Source organism: Fistularia commersonii, chromosome 32, assembly GCF_037954325.1.
Source record: "Fistularia commersonii isolate RoL2024-O1a breed Wild chromosome 32, RoL_Fcom_v1.0, whole genome shotgun sequence".
NCBI classification, from domain to species: domain Eukaryota; kingdom Metazoa; phylum Chordata; class Actinopteri; order Syngnathiformes; family Fistulariidae; genus Fistularia; species Fistularia commersonii.
In genome coordinates, this window is record NC_141315.1 from 5,798,944 (window position 1) to 5,825,534 (window position 26,591).

Below are 26,591 nucleotides of genomic sequence, written 5' to 3' on the forward strand. Positions count from 1 at the left end.
TGGGTACCAAAGTAAATTGCTGATGTGACAGAGTAAAAAATATCTTACTCAAGAATTTTAAATCATCAGAATCAGCAGTTTGAGTTAGGTAACCCCCAGATTCAGGATCAGCTTCAGATCAATTCAGTAATAATAGTGTGTTTTTACTTGCAAAGCTTTACTTAGAATAGTAATAGGTATTCTTCTAGACCTCACAGGTATGTTCTTTTTCCTCTATAAGAACATCAGCTAAGGCTCTTTGGTAATTGCAGAATTCCTAACACTCCTCACTTTTTTGCTTGTTTCAAATTTGCTGTATTGGCTTTGGAAATTCATTTAAGGTTTAATTGCCAAGTGTTATTGATTTCTCATCTTTGATGCATCCATTTTTGTATTTCATTTCTCTGTCTAATCACAGTTTAGTGCAGGTTAGCAATTTTAGCAGCAGTGGCAATTTGTCTGATCATGATAGAAAGAAGACTTGTACAAGTGATGAATGCACAGCCTTGCCATCCTTCACTGAAAATGTATCGTCATGCAGCATAAAACTGAATCGTGCTGGTTTTGACTGTTATCATAATTGTTCTAATGTAGTGGGACTCAGGCAGTGCTATTGCCTGGTTTGCTGTAATAGAAAAGTAGTTATGCTTCCATAGAAAAATTTAGTCAGCCTTGCATGTACAATATATGGGCCATACTGCTCTCTTTGTCCTATATATTTATCCGTTAATAATCAATCAATGAAACAAATGTGTTTTTTCTACATGCTTTAGACTAGATAGCTTCATGAAACACAAGATCGGCTACTACAAAGACAGGATTGCCGCTTCTCATCATCACCCCTCCTTTAGTTTTTGGACATGGTCTATGTGCTGCTGATCATTTGTATTTTGTCACTCTTTGCTGTAGTGCTGGCCATAACAGATAAGCATCTGATTGCAGAGCTCCTGCAATTCACTCAACAAATTGGCCAGTTTGTTTGCCTCTTTTTTTTGTTTCTGGACACATCATCCTTTATTTCAGTTGGATAGATGCTATCTACTCTTACATAGTGATTATCCATTGGACAGTAAATAGTAAATAGCTTTCTCACAAACTCTGCCATTTTGGAAAATGTTCATCTCTACCCTCTCGTCAGTGTTAGGTGTAATTGTAAACCAGAGCCAAATTCCTTATGTGTGAGAATTTACCTGGCCATTGAAGCTGATTCGAAAACAAGTGATATGCAGCATGGAGAGGCAGAATAATTAATATAAATAAATAAATCTGAATCATTTTTTCCCCCCATTCTGCCCTTTGCAAAAAAAATACGGGACGGTTTGAAAGAAAGGATGTATTGTAACCGTGTCATTTGAGATGTCATCACACCTCTAGGGTTAAAGTGAGTGAGATGATTGGCCGGTGTATGAGTTCTTCAGAATGTCCATCACATCCGGACGAAAGAAAAATCATTACAAGAGGCTGCTGTGCAAGGGCAAATCTAGGTGAAAACCATATTATTACAGAAACATGTAACTGTGACCTCCTCTTGACATTTTCAGGGGAGTTCTAGTCCATCACTCACAGGCGCATACAGTATCATAAGATCTAGAGATAGGGTGATACACCGTTAGTGTTTTTTTCCTTCCTTGCTGAATCACCAATATGGTATCCATTTGATTTTCTTTTGGTTTTACGAATTGTATCCCAGACTCAATTTCAAAGCTCCTCCCAAATCAGTTAATATCTTAATTTTGATCAATTTTAGCTGGTCTTAAATCCATAGTTAAGAGACACTATTTGATTGTGTTTCAGTATGTGAGTAATGAACAATGTAAAGTTTGTTTTTTAATGACATTGTAAGTGTTTTCGCTGTCAGCTTGACCCAGTTTTGTGCCATCTGAATCCCTGGACTCATTATTTTATTCCTTGCGGTTAGGTATGTAAAATTAAAATTTGGGAAGTGAAGAGCACTGGTATTTTAATAGTTCTTGTCATCAGCAAGTAGTCAGAAATGAGCTATTGCAAGAGGGTAAAAATACACATGCTTAATGTCTTACCCTTCTCTGTGGGCTTCTCCCTTTTCCAGTTCTTGAATGACCCCCAGCAGCACCTTGATGGTCTCTTGGCTGGAGCTGATGAGGTTTTCCATGGCCTGTAGCTGTGCTTTAACATCTCCATCCTGATTCATAGGCACTATTTGCTTACAGGCCTCTTGTGTTGGGTCTGGCAGTGCCCTGGCCTCTCCAGCGCCAAAAGGTGACTGAGGCTCTTCCATGCCCCGTAGAGGCCTGGCAGATAATTGCCCTGTGTGGCACTGAGCCTGTGTTGTATAGCCTCTGCCTGAACGTGGCAGCGTCTCACTCTGAAGTCCGTTTAGCTGTAGGTTTTTCTTTCTCTTGTTACGCACAGATGGACTGTCCAGGCACTCCACCTGTGTAAGGGAATTCCAGGCAATGGGGCCTGTAACCTTGGAGGCCCTGTCCGGCAGGGTTTGGGACGAGCCCTCCTCCAAATTTAGCAGCTGCCTCTTGGCTGAGCGATCTGTTTCGGCCTCCCTTTGTTGTAATCCTGTCCTGGCTTTGGGCGGGATACTACAGAGCTGGTACTCTGCCTGCGCTTCAGCTCCGCTTCCTCTTCCTCTCTGTGTGTCGACAATGCAGTCTGAATCTGCAGAGCAACTGAGCAGCAGCGAGTCAGAGCACAGGCCATCAGGTGCAGTGTGCTGCTCCACTGTGGCAATGCACTCATTAGTATGGAGCAGAGCCTTGGTCCTTCGGACTCCACTCCCCCTGCAAGCTCCCTCCTCCTCCTCCTCCTCCTCATCTAAACCCTGCTCTGCAGCCTTGGACTGCTTCACTTCCATGACAAAACCGTTATTCTGACTTTTATAAGTTTCCACAGCTGCCACGTGTTTGAAGGTGTGGCCCTTCTTGCGCTCAAAAGGAAAAGTCTGATAACGTTTTTTGAGGTCAGGTGATGTCTGTACGCCTGTGCTCCGTGTGACGTTAGGGATAGCTCTTCGGGCAGGGACGGTCATGTACTTGCGGTACGCCACCTTGTAAGAGATCGGTTTCCCGCCCTTGCCTGATGCCTGCAATTCCGCCTCCCTTTGCTCGTTCTGTGCCTCGCAGATATCCTTGAAACGCACTTGTAGGGCCTTGTTTCTTTTTCTCACCTGCCGACTTGCTTCCAGAGAATACTTCACTTCCAGCGCCAGTGAGGAGGACGGCATGGGCGCTGTCTCTGAGTCAGACTCCGAGTTGGTGAGCAGGCATTTGCCACCCTCCTTGCTCACCATTTTTCCTGAGAGACATGGAGAAGGACATGTTAATCGCCTCTAATGAATGGCTTAGGCATAGACCCTTGCCTGACGACTCCCACTCAACTGATCACACACACACATGCGCGCAAACACACACAAACACAAACGCAAGCAACAGACTCCTTCCGGCTAACCCGAGGGAAAAGGGGGTCACGTGCAAACTAATGATCATCAGTGAAAGTAAATAATTATTACTTGTTTTTATTTGCACACACAAACCAATGAACACACTGTAAATTTAGATTGCGATGCTATGCCAATTTTTAACCCTACATCAATCAAAAGTGTTTGATATAACGTTCCTGTATATGTATATATTTACCCCTCAAAGAACACTTCTTATTAGTTTTAGTCTTCTGAGCTTGCCTATTCCCTCTTTCTTTATCCACTGAACTGCAAGTGTTATGGTCTTAGCTTCCTCTAAAACTAATCTTAACAGATTTCCTTGTTGAATTTAATCTTCTTTACTGTTTAAGCGGTGACTCCAATTAGGTTACATTTTACATTGCTTTATCAGAGCCAATCAACGTATTATAGGTTGTTTCTCTTTCTCATATCTTTCATGGTTGAGAGGTTCAGGGTTAGAAGCATTATGGGGTATTTGTCAGCTTCTGCACTTTAAGTTTGGCATATTTTCGCATACACCTGTATCTTGAGTAAACAGTAGCGATGGACAATTCTGTAGATTTCTATCTTGTACAATGTGTTGAGCGTTACGCTCAGTTGGAACACATTTCCATTCTGCAGCTACAAAGGAAATAGAAATTGAACTTGTAAGTTTGTGGATAATAGTCTCTCCTGAAGCTCATTTTGCATTGTTTATCCACTTATTTAATTTATGGGCACAGAGGCAGTTACTTATGAACAAATTGTTGTCAGATCTGTGTAACAGGCCCCCTTTTGTGTTTGCACGTCACCATCGATCACTCCCAAGTTTTTACTTGCCATTTTTTAGTAGACTGACAAACCAGCTGGCTTACGCAGTGCTCATGAATCTTTGCAAAAACTTATGTCATGCTTAATATCTAAGGATGCCTTCTCAAAGTTCAACAATTTAACAGCCAATACCTCATATATCTTCATATAACATATGTTAATACATAAATTTACAACAAATGAGCATGAATTTAATACATTTTATTCATGTTTTATTTAGTTAAATTGAATTTTGCTCTTTCACAAAAGCAGTTTGGAGACCAGTTACTTTTTTTTTTTTTTTTTTTGAAACCATGCACTGAAGACTACCAACACAAAGCAAGTTCTGTTAAGGCAGACTTGTAGTGACCTGTACACTTCGAACTTTGCCAAGCCAGACTTTTACTTTGATTCAAAAAGCAGAGCTAATTTTCCGACTTTCAACACCACACAAATATTAGTAGGCATATGGGTAACAAGAGGCTCTTCATCTTCACAGGTCACCCATGACCCAGAGACACCAATATAATTCACCTCATGCTTGCTGATTTACAATAAGCAAACACTCCGTACTCACACATGGATACGGAATCAGATTGGACAATTATATTTCTCAGCTTATCTGCTGTGACTGCTCTCTGTCAACAGGGAATGACATCCTATTTCACACCTGTTTGTTTACTCACCGCAGTTACAGAATAGACATTTTTTTCTTGTGAACACCTTCGTCACATTAACAGCAATCCATTATTAAATGATAGCAAGCTGGACCATCGTTTTTGTTGAGAGGGACAGCCTCTTATCTTTTCCCATCTTAACAGCGTTATCTGCAGACCTTAGTACTGCCCCAAAGATATTTAGTGACAGATTTTTTTTTGCATCTTGATTGCAATGGAAATGTTATGCCAGTCTTTAGAAACTACATGCTCTGCTTTTTCAATGTAAGGTGGCTGTAGTACAATAAACCCGCAGCTGTTTAATCAGATCACACCCCACCACCACCACAACCACCCCTGCAATAACATTTTGTAGCAACCATATATAACAGAATATACAATCATATTCTCCTTGCACACCTTCTCGTACATTTTAAAACACTCTTACTTTTCTCTCAGCCTCTCCTTTTGTTGTAAATTGTCACCTTCTTAAAATAATTGCCTGACAAAAATGTTTTTTTTTTTTTTGTCTAAATCAACTTCTTATTCAACATATGCCTCAGTTTTATGTTTTCTGAAAAACTTTAGAAAATGACTTAGGCAGTTGTTTTTAGAGGGCAAGGACATAAAAGATTCTGAAAACTAGAATTTGCCATTCAGTGCTCCGGGTAGAATATTAGCTAAAGATATTTTCTGTACATAAAAATTTCATGTTTTCGGATAATGAAATATTCTCTGGCCACCAAGTGAAGACGGTTCTCGGATGTTTTCCTGCTTCAGAAATATCTGTGCATGTAATTGATGCAAACAGTGCCTACAGTTTGTCAGTCTCTTTGAGGAAAATGTCTGAATTTGCAATGCGGGCTCTTGTTTTGCTGTTATGTTTTTTTTTAATTGTGAATTCTGTGAATTTTCTCTCTAAAATAAGATTTTGCTTGTATCATTCACAAGATACCACCTATCCCGTTGTTTAGTGAAATGTTAGTCATATTAATATGCCTCACAATATTCCATATAGTATCCTTATTCTATCCTCATATCTACCAAATGATGCCCAGTAATGTCACTGAAGGTGTAGTCTGAGAGCTGCACAGCACGCCCATGTAGACAGGTTAGTGAAGGCAGCTTTCTGCTGTGCCTGCAGATGTTTGTTCAATTCTCATCAGACGGGTAATTTACAAAAGAAACTGAATGGCTCCTTTTCAAATGGCCCAGACTATGTGTATACCAAAGAAACAGCTTCCCCCTACCAAAAGGGAATGAAGTCATCATAGTATATTTAACATCATGCTATAATTAACAACACAGTGATAGTTATAATTGTTTTTTAATGAAATCTTACCAGGAACTATCCTCAGCCCCCCTTCTACACACACACACACACACACACACACACACACACACACACACACACACAGTCTGACCCCCGCACTCCCCACCTCAAAGTATAAGTTATAAGAGGGAGGTTTTTTACAAATGGAAAATGCAAAAACAAAACAAGACCGCTAGCATTGTATTTTGGGCAAAACATTAATACAGTCGTTCACTGGTATCAGTCACTCTGTTTTGTGTGCATGAAGGCAGGAAAAGACATGGCTTCGTTTTTCAGTATCAGAGACAGAACAGAGATTAACTGTCATGATTCATGCATTTTACTGCTTTCATTAAATCATTAAATGACTTCTAACACTCGTGGCATTTGGTCAACTGAGCTGTGAAAATGGGTGAATATTTCATGATAGAAGTGAAAAGCTATTGGTCTCACTACTCAATACAGGCTTTGCTGTTATAATTGCTCTGGCTTTTAAAGTAAATATCTCCTCCTGACTTTTATGACATTTTGACATTTATATTATGTTGTGAAGTTCTATCCACCGGCATGGCTGTTCACTTCTGGTCCATTACAGTGGGTCTTAGTTTGACGTGTCTTTCCTGAATGCAAGAGACCGGGAAACTTTTTCACGATGTCCCAACTGAACTCAGTCTTGAATGTTGTTTTGAGAAGGCTAATGTCGATCAGCATAAATTTGAATAGTGTTCAGTACGTTCAAAGTTGTATCTGATCACAATTCCATGTGCTAATTATTAAAATACGTGATGCAATTTTGTTTATTTTTATTTTTATTTTTTTAAATGCCCTACAATTTATTCAGTGCTTTTTATCGTATCCTGAAACAGATGTGATCGCTTTTGACATACCAAACTGCAGGCTGAATGATTTGTCTCTGACTCCACATATCCACTTCCTTTCACATTGGGTTTGAGCCAAACTGAATTTAGCAGCAGTTGTATCTCACCTGCAGCGATACCCCCCGGCCCCTGACCTCTTGCATAAACAGGATGACTCATCACGCATTCCTGTTGCAAATTTCCCATTTTAGGATGGCCCTGATCCTTTTTTTTTTTTTAATTTTAGGGGCAAGTTACTGAAGTGAACTGACCCACTATTATCTACCCAGTAGGATAGACCATACAGACCGGCATGTTCACATCTGACCTTATTTTAACAGCGCTGCTAAAACGGGATCCGTACTATGGGCTACAATTTGGTATATTTCTTAGGGCCGGAGAAGGTTTTACCCATCATGAAAGCCAGTTAAGAAAACTGGTGCTTGTTGAGATTTTGTAATTCAGATTTTTGGAGTGCTTCAAGGACAGTCCAGATTACTGCAGTAGAACAATTACTGTTTAATGGAAATGTTTTTGTGCTCAGAGCATGTGTTCACCTAATACAATGCACCTTGAATTTATAAATAGGTCCACATTGCTTGCATTAATTTAACCACAATGTGACTCAGCAGTTTTGTGAATGGCAGTTACCTAATTGAACTTTGGATTACTAGGGGGGAAAATCTTAAAAAGGAGGAAATTCAGTAATTCTGATTCCCTTGGGATTAGAATGTTTGCCATAACTTTGTACCAGACTCATTTTGTTTTATCGCTTATGCTCCATCAAAGGGAAAAATCCATTAATGTAGTATGCATCACAAAACCGTTGAATTGATTAAATGCTGGAGATATGGCTTTACATTTCAATTAGGGACCTTAACAGCCTGTCTTGTTTAAGTAATTTTCTATTGACTTGAGCTTTGTTGTACATTTAAATTAACCCCTTTGTTTTGTTTAAATTGCAGCGCATTTTTATCCAAAATTCCAACCCCAATGTTGGAGTTCCGTAATTCTCAGCTCAGACATACCGGGTAAACTTTAAAAAGTCAAGTGGTTGTTTTTGCTGCTTTTATGAAATTCTTTGAAAAAGGTGTTCATTTTTGCCTTGCTGCATTGCTTGCTCCCGTAACAGAACAAGACCATTAAAATCAAGTTTTCATAGAGGGCACTATTATATAAACCTTTACTTGAACTGGAAAGTCAACAGCAAGCCCGTTTACCTCATCTTATATCATATCGTACTTACTGAATGGCACAGCAACCGGGTCTCTTTGTTGTGTACAATATTATGAGTCACATTTTCAATATTTACAGTCAGCAATCTCACAGTGTACTAAAAAAAGGAAAATCGACATGTATATCTTGAAAATGGGAATTTTCCAGACGCATGTTTTCAAATCTTTCTTGTTGTTTTGTGTATTTATTTTTCCATCCATCAACTTAAGAAATCACCATCAAATGTATACAGCCATCACAGCATTCTGAATTCGCAACAGTGTTGCCATGAAGCCTGCCATTGTGTTCCTGGATAAGCTGAAAGTGTTCCACCATCCAACAGCAGCAATTTAACATTATTGCAGCTCAGCATGGTCTCGGAGGCTGCCTGAAGCGATGAGTGTGGTGGTATAACCCGAATGATGGAAGTTCCAAATTCTCCCACAATCCCGCTTTATCTACTCTTGTTTTGTTTCCTCTTTTCTCTGCTCTGTCAGCTCCTGCTCATAATTACATGTGGCTTAGTAGTGGTTTGAACAGTCTTTGATCTATCTCTCTAGAGCCCTCCGATTACGCTGTGAAAAATATGTTCGGTCATATTTTACATAAGATTGTGGTGTTAAGGTCATCTGACAGATCTATTGTTCATGCGTTTGCCATGGCAAGTGATCATATGTTGTTACGTCTATCCTCTTGAGGAATGGCTGGAGGTTATATAGCTCAAGGATTGATTCTATAGGTCAGTGTCGAGACGTGACAGCAGTGCTGTGCATTAGACCAGAACCAAACACAAATCCTTTGTGTGTTAATGGCAGCTTAATGCCCCGAGATTGAAAAGCTCTAGACATCACAGGATTCGAAGGGATTGTATTCTAATAATTGTGGTTTCATCATTATGTATGGCCGTACTGTTTCAAAGCACAGTTTTAAAGATGTTCTTTGGCCAACCCCCGTTTTGGTGTCGCAGTAATGACAAAGCAACACCGGGAACATATTGTTTGTTTAATGTGCTGCACGGTGTCAGTAAAACGGGATAAGAAAACTCTTTTCTTGCACGGTCGCTGTTTTAATATTGACAATTGAAATTTCCCCCAACATCAGTTGAAATATTATCACCATATAAATTTTGAAAGCATCCTGGTGATTCACTAAAAATCTGTGGATGTTTCATTTTTTATATTTAGGTGTTGAGCAAGTATATTATCTGTCAAAGGTAATTAATGCCTGTTATAGGACATAAAATGTCAATCCCGCTGAACTGCTTGTTGGAACTGATGGAGTTAGCTCAATTGATTAGGAATATCAGTCTGGCAAGGATGTGAAACCTGTCAACCCAGCCAATTTTTTTGCGCAGAGGATATTTTGAGCTTTGGAATCACAGTCAGATGCAATTTTCACGTCTTCCAAACGATCGTGCAGCATCATATAATATTATACAAAGAAATATGCTTAGTTGCTGTCATTCTACATCCTTTTGATCGCCATGTTCACAGTGGAATAAAGGCCCTTCTGTGGATTGCATATATTTTGCAGTTCTGTACTTGTATTTTTCACAGTTTGACAAGTGCAGTTTCTGTCATCCCAGGATTTGATGGCAGTCCTTAGCTTCAGGTAATTTTTCAAACTTTATTTCTAAAGCACTCTAATGGTACAGTACGATGGCATATAGGGGAGTATATCTCCCCTGTAGCTTGTCATTTAAGTGCAAAATTTTTGTGAGCAGATTCTTAATACAGAGGAGCGCTACAAAATGCCTTGTACTGAATATTGATGTTATTTATGAGATATATTTATCCTCCAACTAGAAAAGATGATAAAAAAAGACAAATACAAACAAACTGAAACTCACAACTTCAAAGTCCAACTTGAACTTGTTCAATTTTCTGTCCAGGAAAACATGAAATTTCCTTCTTTTCTAATTGTTGCGATGCTGCTTTTACAATTTCAAAAATTACTCCTCCCTCAGTCTTCATGCCGAAAACTTAAATGTGATCAGAAGTACCAAACTTTCCCAGAATTTGTGTTTGTTTTTTTTTTCTTTCATAAAATGCAACGGTCACATCACAGAAAATGAAACACTATCCACACTTTTTTTATTCTGAAAAGATAACTGATTTGAAGGCATGAAAAACACATTTTTTCATTAACTCTTGACACGTGGGGAGAAAAAAAGGAATAGGTGCCAAGGGAGCTACCATACTGAGGCTGTGTTTCTCAAGATCATGTCTTGCACAGAAAAAGTGACACAGCCAATCAGTGAGATGGAAAAGAGAGGAAAGGAGTTGACTGCTTCAAGGGAAGGCTCTCTCAGCCTGAGTCTGAATATTTTATTTTGTCAGTTCCACGAAATATTATGAAGCCAGAATAAGCAATCACGTAACAAAGAAAGTTCAATTTTTTTTGGTAGATTATAAGCTGCTGTGCAAGACATTGTTGCATATGTTTGGTAAGCCTCAATTGATCGGGGCTTTAACTGGTTGGCCTATATCTCCAAAAGCAAAAAAACAAAATAATAGGACACAATTTATAATAGACTACTGCCACAGTCTGTGTGAGTATCGATCAAACTACAGCAAAGTTATCTCAAAGGGTTGTCTCAGTGAGTTTGCGTTAATGAGTTTAGTATGGGACTAGAGCTAAATTAAAACACGAGCTTTGCAAAAAAACTAATTTATACGAGCGGAAGCAATGAAGCAAAAACATCCAACCAAAGAAACCATTTTATTTTGGAATTTCGGATTTTTGATCTATAAAGAAAATGCAGCAATCCCCCTATCCCCCTTGTATCTAGTTCAAAATGTGAACTACATGTTTAAAAAGGTCAACCCCCTCAGCCCTCTGTGTTGACTGGTGTACATGTCTGAGAGCAACTTCAGTGTGGTGCAGTCTGTTTTCTTTTTAAGATTGAATCACAAGCTCATAAGATGGTTCTCTTCAACTTTTTGTTAATCTGATCTGCATTTGCTTAGCCTGCCTACATCAATTATTCATATGAATAAAGAACTACTGAAGAAAATTGAAGAAACTGAAGAAAAAAATATTTTTTTTAAAGTTGTTTGAAAGACCATTCAATTGCAAGAAATGTACTGAAACTAAGTTTGGAAAATTGGATTGTCATGCCAAATAATTTCTGAAGATTTTCATTTTCCAGATTGTCAAATAAAAGAAGCATCTGGCTTTTCCGGAAAAAAAAAAAAAAGTGAATTCATTAACTATCTGTATGTTGTTGCCGTAGTTTAATAATGTCTCTGAAAATTAATTGTCGAATAATCAGTAATTTAGCATATCAAAAATTAAAAGAGGTGCATTTTCCATTTCATCATTGTAACCTGTTAGCTTGTGAGGCCTCTGTTGGAGGTCTCAATGTGGGACACACACGCTTCACACACTCACACCAATGCACTTGGGCAACAACATCCCATGTGAAGTGACCACTTTTGCAATAGGGGACCCCCCTCTCCCCCACGGCTATCCCTCCTGGACACACACACACACACACACACACACACACACACACACACACACACACACAAAATCTTATGCTCAACAACAGATGCAGAGGATTCACCTCAACTGCATAGCATGGTTGTGGCATTCCCAGGGAAACACTCAGACTCTCAATGAATAATCCTTTTAGCACATGAAAGCTAACATCTGGCTTGTTTCAAAAGCAAGGAAAGAATTTGTAACCCCCTCAGCGAGCAGGACCGCAGGAGACAAACGCACACATCAGCACTCATTTGGAAAAACCCACTCTCCCTTGCTTGGTCCGGAGAGACAGGTGTCTTCCAAAAAAAAAAAAACCAGAGAGAGGGAAAAACGCAATTTGTGCGGTGTAATTCTTTCACATATTTCCCCCTCCTGTCTATTCTGTCTCAGTGATGTGTGTGTGTGTGGGATTTGTTGCAGATTTGTTGTACCTCTTCATCTTCGTGCACTATATGTCTGCAGGGGGGGCATGCCGGCACACGCCTGCTGTTTCTCATGTATTTGTGCGGCAGAAGTAGTGTTCCCCTTGTTTTCTCCTCGAGCAATAAAATAAGAGGGATAATGCCGATTTCTAAAAATAAAGAATTGCTTTAAAGCTGTGGGCCCCCATGCCCATCATGCCTTGACCATCATGCCCAGTCCTTGCGGAAACAGCACTGAGTTTAAAATAAGAATTACCATGAAGAAATTACCATTTATGACACGTCAATAGATCTTGTTTTCTTCCTTGAGTGACACCCATTACATTCCATTGTTTTCTTTTATATATTGCTGTTGAGCATGTCCATTTAGCAAGTTGCATTGTAATTGTCATAATACCCTGTGATTGAAAAGCCATACCATCTTCTTTACTCTGTGTTTGTTCCCTGAAAGTCTCATACTTGCATAGTCTACAGAGTCTATAGACCTCTTTTTCTGACGCCGCTAGTTTCATCCATTTCTTATTGTTGCAGAAAGTGGAAAAAGAGCGGAAATTGTTTTAGAATGTTAATGTGAGTTTTCAGGGCTTGAATGAGAGACTGATTGAAGCTAGTAGGTTTTTCAGACATGAGTGGAATGAAATTTGTACTCTGACACAAGCAAAGGACAGTTGAGATGTGACCCCCACACACACTTGCATCCAAACACATCTGCACACATTGAAGATCCCAGTAATCTGTAAGGAGTGAATTGACCCTGTCCATTAATCTAGATTAGTCTTTAGTTAAGGTCCTTCATCTGATGCAGCCAACTGTCTGATGCTCAGCTCTCATTACCTTGTTCAAGTGCAGCAGGGTATCTTATCTCACAACACTGCTGCAACTACAGGACAGTAGCTCTCCTTCTCCTCCCCCCAACATTTCTATACATATTGCTCAAGATGTCTCGTGTTTTATATAATCCTCACTCAGCAACAAAAACGGTTGGAAATGCGCAATCATGCAAGACCCTGTCAAGCACTGTTTTAGCTTTGCTACATGAGGGAGTCAGGTTAAATCTGCCTTCAAATCTTCTTGGAATCAATGCCAGCTAACAGGGGCACGATTTGTGATTTTTCAAAAACATTTTTCGCATTTATTTTTTTTTTCCCTGAGACTTTCACATAAAATCTAACCAGCATTAATATTATTAATATATCAAGAGTTCCTACAGTGACTTGCAATTAGTGCAAACTCTGCACCATTTCTTCATCTCTGACACCTCCCTTCACCCTGTCAGTACCCTCTCTGCCACAATTTTGATTGTTGATCAATTGTTGTTTAGAAAAATCTTCAATAGAGAATATTCCCTGAAGCTTATGCAAGGCTCCCGCAGAGTGGGCAGATCCTCAGATGTTTCTTACAGAGGCTATTAGAACAGACTTTCCTCCTCATAGTTGCAGACTGAGAGGTGATACAGAGTACAGGACAAGAGCATACAGGAGCGACTCACCTCAGACTGTGAATTACTTAGTAAAGGATGCAGTAGCCTAGATTCCTGGTTGTGCCCATGCATGCCCGTTTCCGTTGTGGACTAGAGGCGAGCTGTTAGAGGAGGCTATGCCATGGCAGAAGTTACACGGACAGGCAGGCAGCCGCACGCAGCCAGAACGGGAGAGGCAGTAGTTGGAGTAGTTGTTGCACATTGGTGTCCTCTGATCCAGTGGTGTGAGGTTCCTCTCAGCCCCAGTCAAAGTCAACACTCCCCCTCTTTTTCCCTCCTCTCCACACGATCTCCTCTTTTACCCTCTTCCAGCCTCCACACAGTGTCAGCAGGGGCTCTCAAACGCATTCACACTCACACACGTGCAGACACACACGCACACACACAAGCACACGCACGCACACACACACACACACACACACACACACACACACACACACACACACACACACACACGCACACACACAGACGCACACGGTGGACCAAGTCCTAACGCGTCAGCAACAGAGTCCACGCAGGCAGAATATCCCCATTGTGCTGCTGCAGTTCTTCCCGCTGGCTTTCTCTTTTTCTGCTCATGTATGTCTGAGTGTGTACTGGTGAGAGGGCGAGAGAAAAGAGAGAGGGTGAGAGAGGGTAAGAGAGAGAGTGAGAAAGAGAGAGTGCGTGAGAGAGAGAGAGAGAGAGAGAGTGCGTGAGAGAAAGAGAGAGAGTGAGAGAGAGAGGGTAGGCGAGAGTGAGCAAGATAAAGTAAGATGGGGAGGAAACACGGCAGAGAGAATTGAGGGGGGTTAAAGATGCAGGGGAGAAAGTACCACTTCAGTTTTAGCTACAGATGGCAGGTTCATCCATCATCACTCTATGTCTTCATCAGTTTAGGTGGATTGTCACTTCCATTGTAACTATATGTTCATCCTAATATGATTTTCTTGCTTTCTTCCTACCTACCTTAATTCTGGCTTTGACAGATGGTTAGATGATTTGATTGCTTGCTTTAGGAAAGACAGCAATGGACGTGTATGAATTACATTTCACGTTGTTGGGAGTCTCTAAGTAAAATCGTATGGTTTTCATCTTCTCCCGAATCGTCACTCCTGATGGTTTGTGTTATTGTAAAGGGTGTAGGTGTCAATCTCTGTGGATTGCAATCTATCTTCGGTTAATATTTAAGATTGTTTAGGAGAAGGTTTGCTTTTCTCTTTAGGTAGTGTGCACTTTACTATCTTTAATTAGATTTGTATTGTGCTATTGTTGTATTTATCGGAAAATGAAAAGCGAGGAGGGAGGGTATAAATGACTTGATGAAACCCTCTCTTCTGAAAAATTAACTGGATGGAGTTTTTTTGGGCTATAGCTTAGCCTCATTCTCTCACAGGGAACCCCCCTACTTCTGCTCCAAGCCTCAGGTACCATGGTAATGAGCTGCTGCTCTCCAGACAGCAGCTGCTGCTTTTGCACAGGTTTTTGTGTTTAGTGTGTGAATATGGGAAGTTTCACAAGACTACTGAATCACAGGGTAAAACACAAAAAAAACACATGGATGAAAACTGCTATCAACGATGAACTGAAATTCTGTATCATACAATTATTTTAAAATTAGAATGAATCTGCACAACTGCAAATGAAAAAAAAAAGTGCATAAATACATTTTCAGACATGTTTCAAATTACTTCTCCGATTGATTCATTTTGTTTGACAATAACGTCAGCAGAAGTAGCTGTCCCATTGTGATGGGTTCTCTCTTTCTTTGTTATGACATTCATAGTTGTTAAATGCTTTTGTAACTTTGTATTACTACAATGTTTTTGATAAGGTTATTTCTCTGGGTATTTTCAAAGATGTATGAATTCAATATATGCATACACATTCGACCATTATCTAAATTACGGGTTCAAGCAGGTTGGAATGGGTGGAGAAAAGTGTCAGGGATACTCTGCGAGATAGAAGACTATCCGCCAGAATGAAAGGAAAGGGGTATAAGACAGTGGTGAGACCAGCGATGCTGTGCGGACGAGAAACAGTTACAATGACGAAAAGACAGGAGGCAGAGCTAGAGGTCGCAGAGATGAAGATGTTGAGGTTCTCTTTGGGAGTGACCAGGATGGATAGGATCAGGAATGAGTCTATCAGAGGAACAGCACATGTTAGATGTTTTAGAGGGAAGGTCAGAGAAGCTAGAATGAGATGGTTGGATCATGTACAGAGGAGGGATAGTGAATATATTGGTAGACTGATGCTGGAATTGGAGCTGCCAGGCAGGAGGTCTCGAAGAAGAGCAAAGAGAAGATTTATGGACAAAGTGAGAAAGGATATGAAGGTAGTTGGTGTGAGAGAGGAGAATACAGAGAATAGGGTTAGATGAAGAAAGTTGATTTGCTGTGGCGACCCCTGAAGGGAAAAGACGAAAGGAGAAGAAGAAGGTTCAACCATTATCTAAATTGCTTGACCTGCACTCAGGGTCATGGGTTGGCTGGGGCCGATCCCAGCAGTGGCATGGCTGGAGGCAGGCCGCACCCTGGACCAGTCGATAATCAATCACAGATATATTAATTCCTTATGCAAAATATGCCCAGAAAGGCAATGCTTGATTATATAGATTTAAGATAGTTATCTGATTCTGCTTTAGTTAGTTATGTTTCATAATTCATTGATCCCTGTCAGAGACATTACAGTTCAAGTCTCTGTTGTTATTATGCGCAGGTCTGAAATATACATGCATACTATAAAACAAGAACTTGTAATCATTCATCAATGGAGAAGTGACATAGTGAGAAGCCTGTCCCTTTTAGGTGCCAGGGAGCCATATAGAGGTTTGATGCAGTGCTGAAGGACACATTGGCATTGCTTATCGGGAACAAACACCTCTCCAGCCAAGCGTGGTCTTGAGCCGACAACCCTCCCATCCCCAACCGAAGTCCTGACGGACTGAGCCAATTTACCACGTGTCCTATCATCAAGCTGTATAGAAAAGGGGGGAGCAACAAAGCATGCCATGAATAATCAAAAGTTTTGTCTAAAAGTAAAATATTAAGGAAAAAAGATACATTGAATAAAGATGAATGAATGGATACCACAATGCTCAAACAACAGCAAGGAGCGCTGAGCAACCTTAGATGACAAAATGACAAAAGATTTTCAGCTTGTGGTCAACAGGAAATGGCTGCATCATCCCAAAGATTTAATTCACACACAAATCCATTAGGCATCCTTCCCTTTTTTTATTGCTCTCAGTTGTGAGTGCTCCCCTGAACAAGCTTTTTATGACACATGTGAATAACAGAAAATTATTTTTAGTATGTACTTGCCTTATACATATCCTTATAAAATAAAATGTTCCTGCTGTCTGATTGCAGACAAGTGTCTCCCTGAGCCAACCTGGGGGGGGGGGGGGGGTCTCAAGCCTGGATAAATGCGGAGGGTTGCGTCAGGAAGGGATTCATACATAAAACTTTTGCCAAACCCAAACATGCTAATCAAACCTAACAATCTCATACCAGATCGGTCGAGGCCCGGGTTAACAGCAACCACCATGGGTATTGATGACCTACAGAGTACCAGTGGAAATTGGGCTACTGTGGGTTGAAGAAGGAGAGGAGGAAGGTGTGTTCAGAAGCAGAGAGAGAAGAGGAAAGGCAAGAGTCTGAGACCGAGAGTAGAGACCTTGAATACTGAAATGATGACAGGAAAAGGTAAAGAGTTAGCCGACATGATGCAGAGGAGGAAGGTGGATATAGTGTGTGTCCAAGAGACCAGGTGGAAAGGTAGTAAGGCTAGAAGCTTAGGAGTAGGTTTTAAGATGTACTGTCATGGTACTGACAGGAGGAGAAATGGAGTAGGAGTTATCTTGAAGGAGGTGTTTGTTAGGATTGTTCTGGAGGTGAAAAGAATGTCAGATAGACCTATGAGTCTGAAACGGGAAATTGAAGGTGTGATGCTATGCGCCGCAGGTGGGAATTAGAGGAAAAAGGGAAGTTCTGGAATGAGTTAGATGAAGTTATGGGCAGATTTGGTATACAGAATAGGAATGCAGAGGGACTGATGGTGGTAGACTTTGCAGAAAGGATGGAAATGGCTTTAGTGAACACTTTTTTACAGAAAGACAGGAACATAGGGTAACTCATAAGAGTGGGGGTAGGAGCACACAGGTAGACTACATCTTGTATAGACAAGGTAACCTGAAGGAGATCAGTGACTGCAAAGTAGTTGTTGGTGAGAGTGTAGCCGTACAGCATAGGATGGCAGTTCGTAGGATGACTGGTGACAAGAAAGACCAAGAAGACAAAGGCAGAGCAGAGGACAAAGAGGTGGAAGCTTAAAAGGGAGGAGTGTTTTATGGTTTTCAGGGAGTTGAGAAAGTTCTGGGTGGACACGGAGAGCTTCCAGATGACTGGACAACTACAGCCATGTTCTCAGGGAGACAGGTAGGAGAGTTCTTGGTGTTTTGTCTTGAAGGAAAGTAGATAAGGAGACTTGCTGGTGGAATGAGGAAGTGCAGGAATAAAAAAGAGAAAGCGGTTAGCAAAGAAGACGTGGGATTCTGAAGGGACTGAAGAAAACAGACACGAGTACAGGTTGATACAGCGTAAGTTAAAGATAGAGATAGTAATGGCAAAAAAAAGGGCGTAAGATGACTTTTATGGTTGGTTGGACCAGAACAGTCCAGAGCAGCAGAGTGTGTTGAAAAGAGGTGAAGAGACGGGTTCAATCAGGCTGGAATAGTTGGAGAGAAGTGTCAGGGGCACTATGCAGTTGTAGACTATCAGCCAGAATAAAAGGAAAAGTGTACAAGACAGCAAGACAGTGGTGAAACAAGTGCTGCTGTATGGCCTAGAAACCGTAACAATTGTGGAAAGACAGGAGGCAGAGCGAGAGGTTGCAGAGATTAAGATGCAAAGGTTCTCTTTGGGATGAGGATTGATCTGATCAGGAATGAGTCCATCAAAGTAAAAGCACATGTTAGATGTTTTAGAGATAAGGTCAGAGAAGCCAGACTGAGATGGTTGGGTCATGTCCAGAGGAGGGATAGTGCTGGAATTGGAGCTGCCAGGCAGTAGGTCTAGAGGAAGAAGATTTATGGACGTCATGAGAAAGGATATGAAGGTAGTTGGTGTGAGAGAGGAGGATACAGACAATAGGGTTCAATGGAGAAGGTTGATTTGCTGTGACCACCCCTGAAGGGAAAAGCTGAAAGGAGAAGAAGGTTTATATAAGCTCCCTGGTTGATCCTGCCACAGTTGCTCTATATACTTGGGTTCAGATGTAATATTCACATATGTATCTCTATGGGTCTAAAGTGACTACTTTTGATTGGCTCTTACTTCCCCGCTCTTTTATGCAAATAAACAGTCATGTGACTTCTGTTTGCAAACACCACGTAAGCAAGTCTGCATCCCATGTGTGCCACTTGTGTTAAACTAAATCAAAATTTTTATTTTCATATATAACAAGGGTTTAAGCGTTCAGTTGTCTGTTTGTGATGGAGTCCTTCATGGGGCATGTTAATTCCAAACCTGAACAATCCTAATGTAGGCTAAATATCGTAACATGTCTTTAGAACAACCCTCCGCTTGTGTCTTTTTCGATTCCTGGATCGATGTTCTTTTTCTAATGGATGAAGCTTCAATGGGCAGTGATATCTGCAGAATTTGAGGCTGGAATAGGTTTTACTGTTTTTTTTTTTATTAGTTCCTGCACAGAGATTGTTGCTGGTGTAAGCAAATGGTTTCTCAGTTGGATAAACCGGTGGCAATGTACAAGTCACTGGAGTGACTCTTCTCTCCTATTGATTTCATTACCTCAAAGCTAAGTCCTCAGGGGACTCCTCTATCTTATGTCCTTGTCCTCTGCACATAAGGTGTTCTTAGTGCTGTGGTCAAATGCGGAGCCTGGCTTTTTGTTCTTGGGTTTTGCCACAGGGCTTGTTGAGATTGTAAATCAATTTGTAGAAAGTGTGTTTTATAATTTACCCAGCGTCTTTTGTTTTATGGTCAAACTGACAATGCCAGTAAGTATGTTTCACTTTACTCTTGAAAGTGTCCAGGTTTATTTCTTGAGCTAAAACAGCAACACAATGCTCAAAGCCTTAATGTCATCACCGGATACTTGTAAAATTCCCCCCCATGAAAAAAAAAAAGAGTGCATATTTTCATTCTCTAATTTTGTTTAAAACGATTGATTTTAATGACAATAATCACTTTACGTCTGTCTGTTTCCTAATTGTAGCAGAACCAAGCATGCTTCTTCATTTTGTCTTTTAGTTCACATCAAAGTTTGTATCAAAGCACATTAATTAGTACAGGCTTACTGTCAGAACCAAAGTCTTTCTTGGATATTAGTTTATTGTTTAACTTTTCTACTGCATTAATGCATATCAGACATTTAGTTGATCTTTTTGAACCCCCCGTCCCCTTACTCGAATGTAGTAAACCATTAGATTCAGCTCAATTCAGAAATCAATTCTCTGAATTTTCTTGCTAGTAGAAGCACTTTTTGTGTTAACAGTCTTGAAAATGGTCATACATTTCTTTAAACCATAGAAAAACAGACATTTTTGTACTATGTAGAAGGGTGAATCTTGACTTAATGCACAGATTGTGTTGGAAACAATAGCAATATCCCAGTAGTTGCTTTTTTTTTCACACATGGAATTAATTTTAGTACTAAGTGTGCAATAGATGCATACACCACCAAGTAGAAATCTTAAGGAAACAAATTTGTCAAAGCACAAATGTCACCAATGTTTGGAAGCTGAAACAAATGTTACTGATGCTTCAATAATTATGTAACTGTGCAGCAATCACCCAAACAATGGCATTTCCCAAAATAGCATGTCTCTTAGCTCAGGTTACACGGTTGGCACATTACTGTGCATCCTCTAATTGGTGTATGAGGAAAAGTAAGAGAACTATTTTTTTTTTCCCGTTGAATTTGTATGCTTTTGTTCTTGTTTAGTGGAGTAGATCTCAGGAGAAGTACTCTGTGCCATGCCTAAATTGTTCTCACACTGGGAATCCCAGATCACATACATTTCCCAGTTTCATTTGAGTAGTGTCTCTGTCACCACTCCACTTCATACGTAATCTGTCTTCCGAGATCCAGAGTGCAGTCATCCATGCAGAGTACATTACAGTATTGAGTGTTGTATCTGTATGGAACTGAATCACTTGGTAGCGGAGAGAGCTGTCAATTTATTGTAACTTGGATCTCACTGCAATTGTTAAAGAGAGGGGAATATTTTGCGTGTACGAGTCAGGTTTGTGTGTGTGTACATTTGTGCTGACAGGCTGATATGATGTGTCTGCTGTGCAGCAGTATTGCCCAAGCAAGTCTCAGAGTGAGAAAGAACGATTAAAATGTGCCTAGCAGATATGTCAGTGAGAGTCCATCCCCATCTGCTGCTGTCTTTTGGTCTTTTCATCAAACGTGTGTTCAAAGCTTGCTTCAAGTCTGTCCAGAAAAAAAAAAAACATCCAAAATATGATGTGAGTCAGAACGAAATACACACGTAAAACTCAACAGGCTTATCAAGAGTGTGCACGTCTCTCTTCATGCTGAATGATATGAATACTATTTAGTGATGCATCAATTGTGAATTTTAAAGATGATGATGTTCCTTACTTCTTTTCCCCCCAAAAAAGAGAAAAGATTTATTTCCGGTCTTTCGGTCCTGTATCATAGCATCTTCAAATGAGTATTAATTCAAAAGAAAAAAATAACAGTAGCAACATTAAACAGGACAGGGACAAGAAGAAATGAAAAGATTAAATAGATCAAAAAAAGTTACCCAAATTTGCTTAGTGGTTTTTTTTTTGTAGTATAAATGTTTTGTAATTAGATAACTGGAATTAACTTTAAAACAATAAATCAACAGAGTCAACGTTGTTGCTGCAAAATTTACAAATTTGTCAAAATGTGGTTTAGAAAGATGCATCATTTGAGTTGGACCACAATTGTTTGAGCGGAATCTCTCAAAACAATCTTGATTATTCAAACTTCATAGTTTTATTCAAACTTTATAGAGATATCTGGAACAATATTGAAATCTCATCAAATTCCATTTGAGAATTTGAATTAATTAACATAACGTATGTAAGTAAAACCGAAACATTTTATATTGCACTCAAAATGCTCAACAAAAAAAATAAAGCATTGATTGAAGGAAATATTTTTTTACAGGGCCAACTGGTGTATTCATTAAGAATCATTTTTAAAAAATGTCACACAAACCTTTATTTTTATTTTTTGTTTGTTCTTTGATGGGTGGCAATTAGTCTAATGATGCAATGTCTCCTTGCCTCAAGGTCTTCAGACGGTCATAGTGACTCGGGTCAGTTGAGGAGCAGTGGTGGCACCAGTGGGCTGTACCCAAAGTATTGGAAGTTACAGTTTTTATACAGTCATTATAAGTTTCACTCCACTGATGAAAAGTAAATACCAGCAATAAACTGGGTCATCCATCCATCAGGGAAGCTCATTCTTTGATTTGCTGCACAAATATTGTGATTAGAGACAGACTTGAACATGAATTATTGGCAATGAAAGCCAATCTGTCCTTCTCAATCAATATTGGGGTGGACACAAAATGTTTTTGTAGTTATTTAATAAGGGCTTTCATAGGTTTTAAATGTAAAAGGTGGCACATTTATCTTTTCCAGTTCCTCCACAAACTTTATCTTTCCTGTTAACATAGACACAACTGCAGGTTAAAGACAGTTTATCTTGAACCGTTCCTCCACTGACAACCTAACTTTAACCGCAGGATTTTAGATACAACATGTTAAAGGACAAAAACGTGGCAACCCATTGTTGACCCACACGATCCCTTTCATGTCCAGTCCATCTTTGCGATCTGCAGCACTCACTGAGCAATGATCATTAACATCTGTTTGCTACCCAACAAATAATGTATGCTTGGTGTCCGACACAAGGAGCTGTTGGAAAGACAGCTGTCATGGTTCAGTAAGGTTGCTTGTATAAAGCAAGACATGCTATAATGCTTTGATTTATTAATGCGAAAGTGTTTCCTCAAGCCAAGTTGAGTGCTGTCAAGTCGGATAGCATTAGGGGTCACTTTCACAGCTGGTTGACCAGTGTGCATTTTGAAGCGCTGGTTGCCTCATCATTACTGCAATGCTGCTGACGAAAAAGAAAAGTACCTACCCCCGAACAAGTCTTTCACTCTTTTCTGTTGGCAGACCCACCTGGCTGCTGCACCTAGCTGGCTGCATGCTGGAGCCAAGTGGGCATTGTTGGATCCTCCAGCTTTGGCCAAATACCTTGCATGTGTCAGCTCTGCCTCCCTTTGAGAGGCTAGTGTGAAAGCAACTAATTGTTGCTGCCTACCCAGTCTTCTCTTTGTGCTTGCTGTGTTTGTCTGTCTTGTCAGGAGAAATTTACAATGCCAAAATAGGACTCGGTGCATATAGAGGAAGTCTATTTTGTCTGATTGTTTGACGGGTGTTTCTGGAAAATTACCATTTAACCCATTGTAACAATAATCATTTTATAATTAGACATAAAAAAAAAAAAGTCCATACGTGTTGAGTTCATGAAATACTAAGAAGTAGAAGAGGTTTGAAAACATTTTCCCCTCCATGCTTGATTACTGCAAAGGTTGTTGGTTCTATAGATAATTATTTTTAATAGATCTCAGCAGTGCTGAATGCATCTTCACCCACTTTACAAGTCCCTGGGAGTGGCAGTTTGATTCAATGTTTCATTTGAATGCTGCCCTCAGTTGATCTTTCACAGACTAAGAGACAGAGTCTTTTGTTTCATGCTTTCACGCATCCAATTGTCATCATGTAGAGGGTATTTCTGCAGATTTGCCATTAAAAATGTGAGCAGGTTTCAGTTGTATTTTTTTTAGAATTTGAAAGTCCAAGTCCAACTACACTATGAACTGTGGAAAAACGTATTTAACAGTGACGTTAAGAATTATTTTGCCGAACATCAAAGAACAACACGTAATAGAATAGAAGAAATAAACTGATGTTATATTCAAAAGGTCCCCCTCAGAGCTAATATGCATTATGGGCCAACGTAAGGGGTTGTATTTGTAGCCGAACAGTGTTTTCCAAATGGAAGGCAAATTGAGTAGGATTTAAATTTAAATTCACTTGCATTTCATTGTAATAGTGGCATTTTAAAAAGCCTGTGTGACTTAGCAGTAAGTCAGCTGTGCTAAAAGAACAGGAGCATCTTCAACCCTCACAGATTGAACTGTATTGTCAGGTTTGCTGTGTGCACTCAGTAATTTCTGTCTTAATGAGGCAGCAAATGTGTATCTGCATCAGGCCTGGAGCTAAGAGAGGATGAGGAAAAAGGGAATTCCCCCCTCCTCTTCATCATTCTTGCTACTCGGTTGTTAGTTTTCTCTCCTCAAGAGAGAGTTTTTAGCTCTTACTGTGTTTCTCTCGAGACCAAGTGACACATCCCCACAGGTGCAATTAAAAGACTTAAAACAATGGCCTGTTTTGGGGTCAACCCTTCACCAGAGAAATTGTCACTCTTTGCTATCAGGTGCATAAGGAAGATAAATTACATGAGATGTGGATTTCAGGCAACATCAGATGACACTGGTCCAACCTTATAATTACCCCAGTCTCATTTCCCCCAAATTTCTGACTTATCTGGCCTCAGCACGAGATTTACGTGCAGTCCAGAGACAATCAAATGTCACTCCTACAAATGTCAATATCAAGCTGAGGTTTATTGTTGCTTGCCTTGAGAAATGGTTTCATTAGACTGATAACCAATCAATAATTGGCACGTGTAACCGTTTTCTCCTCGTGCCTTGGGTGCTTCCTCATCACTGAAGGTATTGGTTATCAATGAATTATCAATGCACTGCGTGTTTGTAGGGTAAACTGACCTCTTTCATTTATTAGTGAGATACACCACTTTAAATGATGAGGTTTATCTCCTCCCAATATCGGTTCAGGTTCTCTTTGACATGTATTTATATTCAATGCTGTCTGGACTGAAGGGACAGTACTTGTGAATTCAGTATTCTGTACATTAAATCAGTAATTTTTGAAAATGTGGAAACACATGCCAAATTGCAACTTACAAATAGAGATGTGGCAAATCTGTGGGGCAACTTTTTTCAGAAAACTGTGATGTGAACATGGCATTTTCATGTTAATTCTCATGTTTCAAGAAACACGTTATGCAACAAAGGCAGACACATAAGCAGTGATATTAGCAAAATTCATTTTAAGAGAAGACAATAACACTTTTCTAATCCTTTTAAATTTAATTCTACTAATGTTGGCTCACGATGTTAACCATTCAAAAATTAGAAATGAGAAACTCACTGACAAGCAAGAGACAGCACTGTTTTGCCCTTTTTTTGAATCTGCTTGATTCAATTTCCTTCGCCACCATCCTTAAGTAGATAAATAACTGTAAGTGTGGTCATGGAAGCGGTACAACAGTCATCCTAGGTGTAAGGGTCTTAGATAAATGAATCATGAGACATGCTTATCTTTGAGTTTCCCCATTTTTCACCGGTGGAGTCAGCTGTATGACAAAAAAGGAATACCACACCACTTACACCTACCAGATCAGATTTGAAGACCTTAGAGTAATATATATCTGAAGTTTTCCATTTGGTATGCAACACAGCTCTTTCACACATTATGCCTAAACAGCTGGTGTGGCATGTGTTCCTGCTCTGGGTTTTCATCTTAATTGCAGAACAGTGACAAGCCCAAAGCTTTTTTGTAGGACATTCTCTTTCTGTCTGTTACTCTAAAACCACATCAAATGGGGAATACGGCAGCGAGATCTCTAACCTCTATTTAATTTGCTAGCTGATCTCCGTTCCTAAACCTGCAATTGTGTTTGTTCGGAAGCTTAAGAATCAGTCATGGACAACACATTTCAAGAGTAAAATCAAAAGTAACATTGGCAAATAGATGCTTGTGCTGTTGGCAGTCTTGTCTGAACATTGGTAGTAAGCTTAAGGAGCTTATGCTGCTGTTTGCAGCACTGGAGCCTTATGGCAAGTCGCACGCTGAGGCTTACAGCATGTTGAATTTGCTCAGAAAGATTTTTATCTGGGGAATTCATTCATAGCTGATGCTACACAGTGGAAAGAGTGAATGAACACGAGATACCCTGTAGCTGATCTAGCCTCTAAAGTGCTCATGGAGAGGCGAGCTGCTGCAACAGGCACCAGTGGCTTCTGAGGCCTTTGGTCTGCTTTGAAGCTCTGCTCCTTTTATTTGCAAAACATCTACTCTCTGTGAAAGGAATTGAAGTAGCTAATGCCTGGCCTTCATGCTAGTTACATCCCAGGATCCTAAGAAATTAAATAGAAAATTAAGAAGGATTTGCTCGCTACCTTCACACAAGTCTTTGATCATTGTTACCATTCCAGAGGAAATGTATATTAGACCTTCCCTTCCAACTCACCTATCACAATTTTCCACTGGTCATGTATTTGGTTGAAATATTAAGAAACAATGAGAAGAGACGGATTCACAAGCTGGTGTTTCAATATGCACTTTGCTCACCTTTTTAAGATTATGTCCTTGTTGTTTAATTTTATGCTTTGTTTCCACGGGTTTCTCAATTCCATTTAGAATGAGGGCGAGTTCATGTTCATTGTCCGTAGTTTTAAAAACCTCTAAAGGAATGTAAGTCATTGTGGTTTACACCCTGATATGACTTAGCAAGCTGTCACGCAGTACAGGTCATTTCATCCCAGTGATGTACAAAATCAAGATTTGTCATACAAGAATCAACAGAGGAGATCAATAAAAACAATTTCTGAACAGGATCATTTATGTAGCTCCAGTCATTGAACCAAGGAAACAAGGGGTTGAGGTTGTGCACTAATTTGCTGTTAGTCAAAAATAAACAGCTAAATTAAAAAAATGAATTAATGAAAAGAACATTTTAATGCTTTCCAGGCTTTATAATGTTTATTGCCAGTGTCCTCAAGGGGTATTAAC

At 39.9% G+C, this 26,591-nt stretch overlaps 2 protein-coding genes across 5 annotated transcripts in view; one reads left to right on the forward strand and one right to left on the reverse strand.

Annotated features, from left to right (window-relative positions):
* insyn2a (inhibitory synaptic factor 2A) overlaps window positions 1-14,223 on the reverse strand; it is a 30,234-nt gene extending 16,011 nt beyond the window's left edge. The window contains exons 1-2 of the mRNA XM_086139465.1: window positions 13,639-14,223; window positions 2,019-3,264 (exon numbers count right to left, since the gene is read on the reverse strand). Coding sequence (XP_085995591.1) covers window positions 2,019-3,259 — 1,241 coding nt within the window. The 5' untranslated portion in view covers window positions 3,260-3,264; window positions 13,639-14,223. The remainder of the gene's footprint in view (window positions 1-2,018; window positions 3,265-13,638) is intronic.
* The window catches only part of dock1 (dedicator of cytokinesis 1), a 177,559-nt gene that overhangs the window by 88,362 nt on the left and 62,606 nt on the right, over window positions 1-26,591 (forward strand). The gene's annotated exons all lie outside the window — the stretch shown is intronic.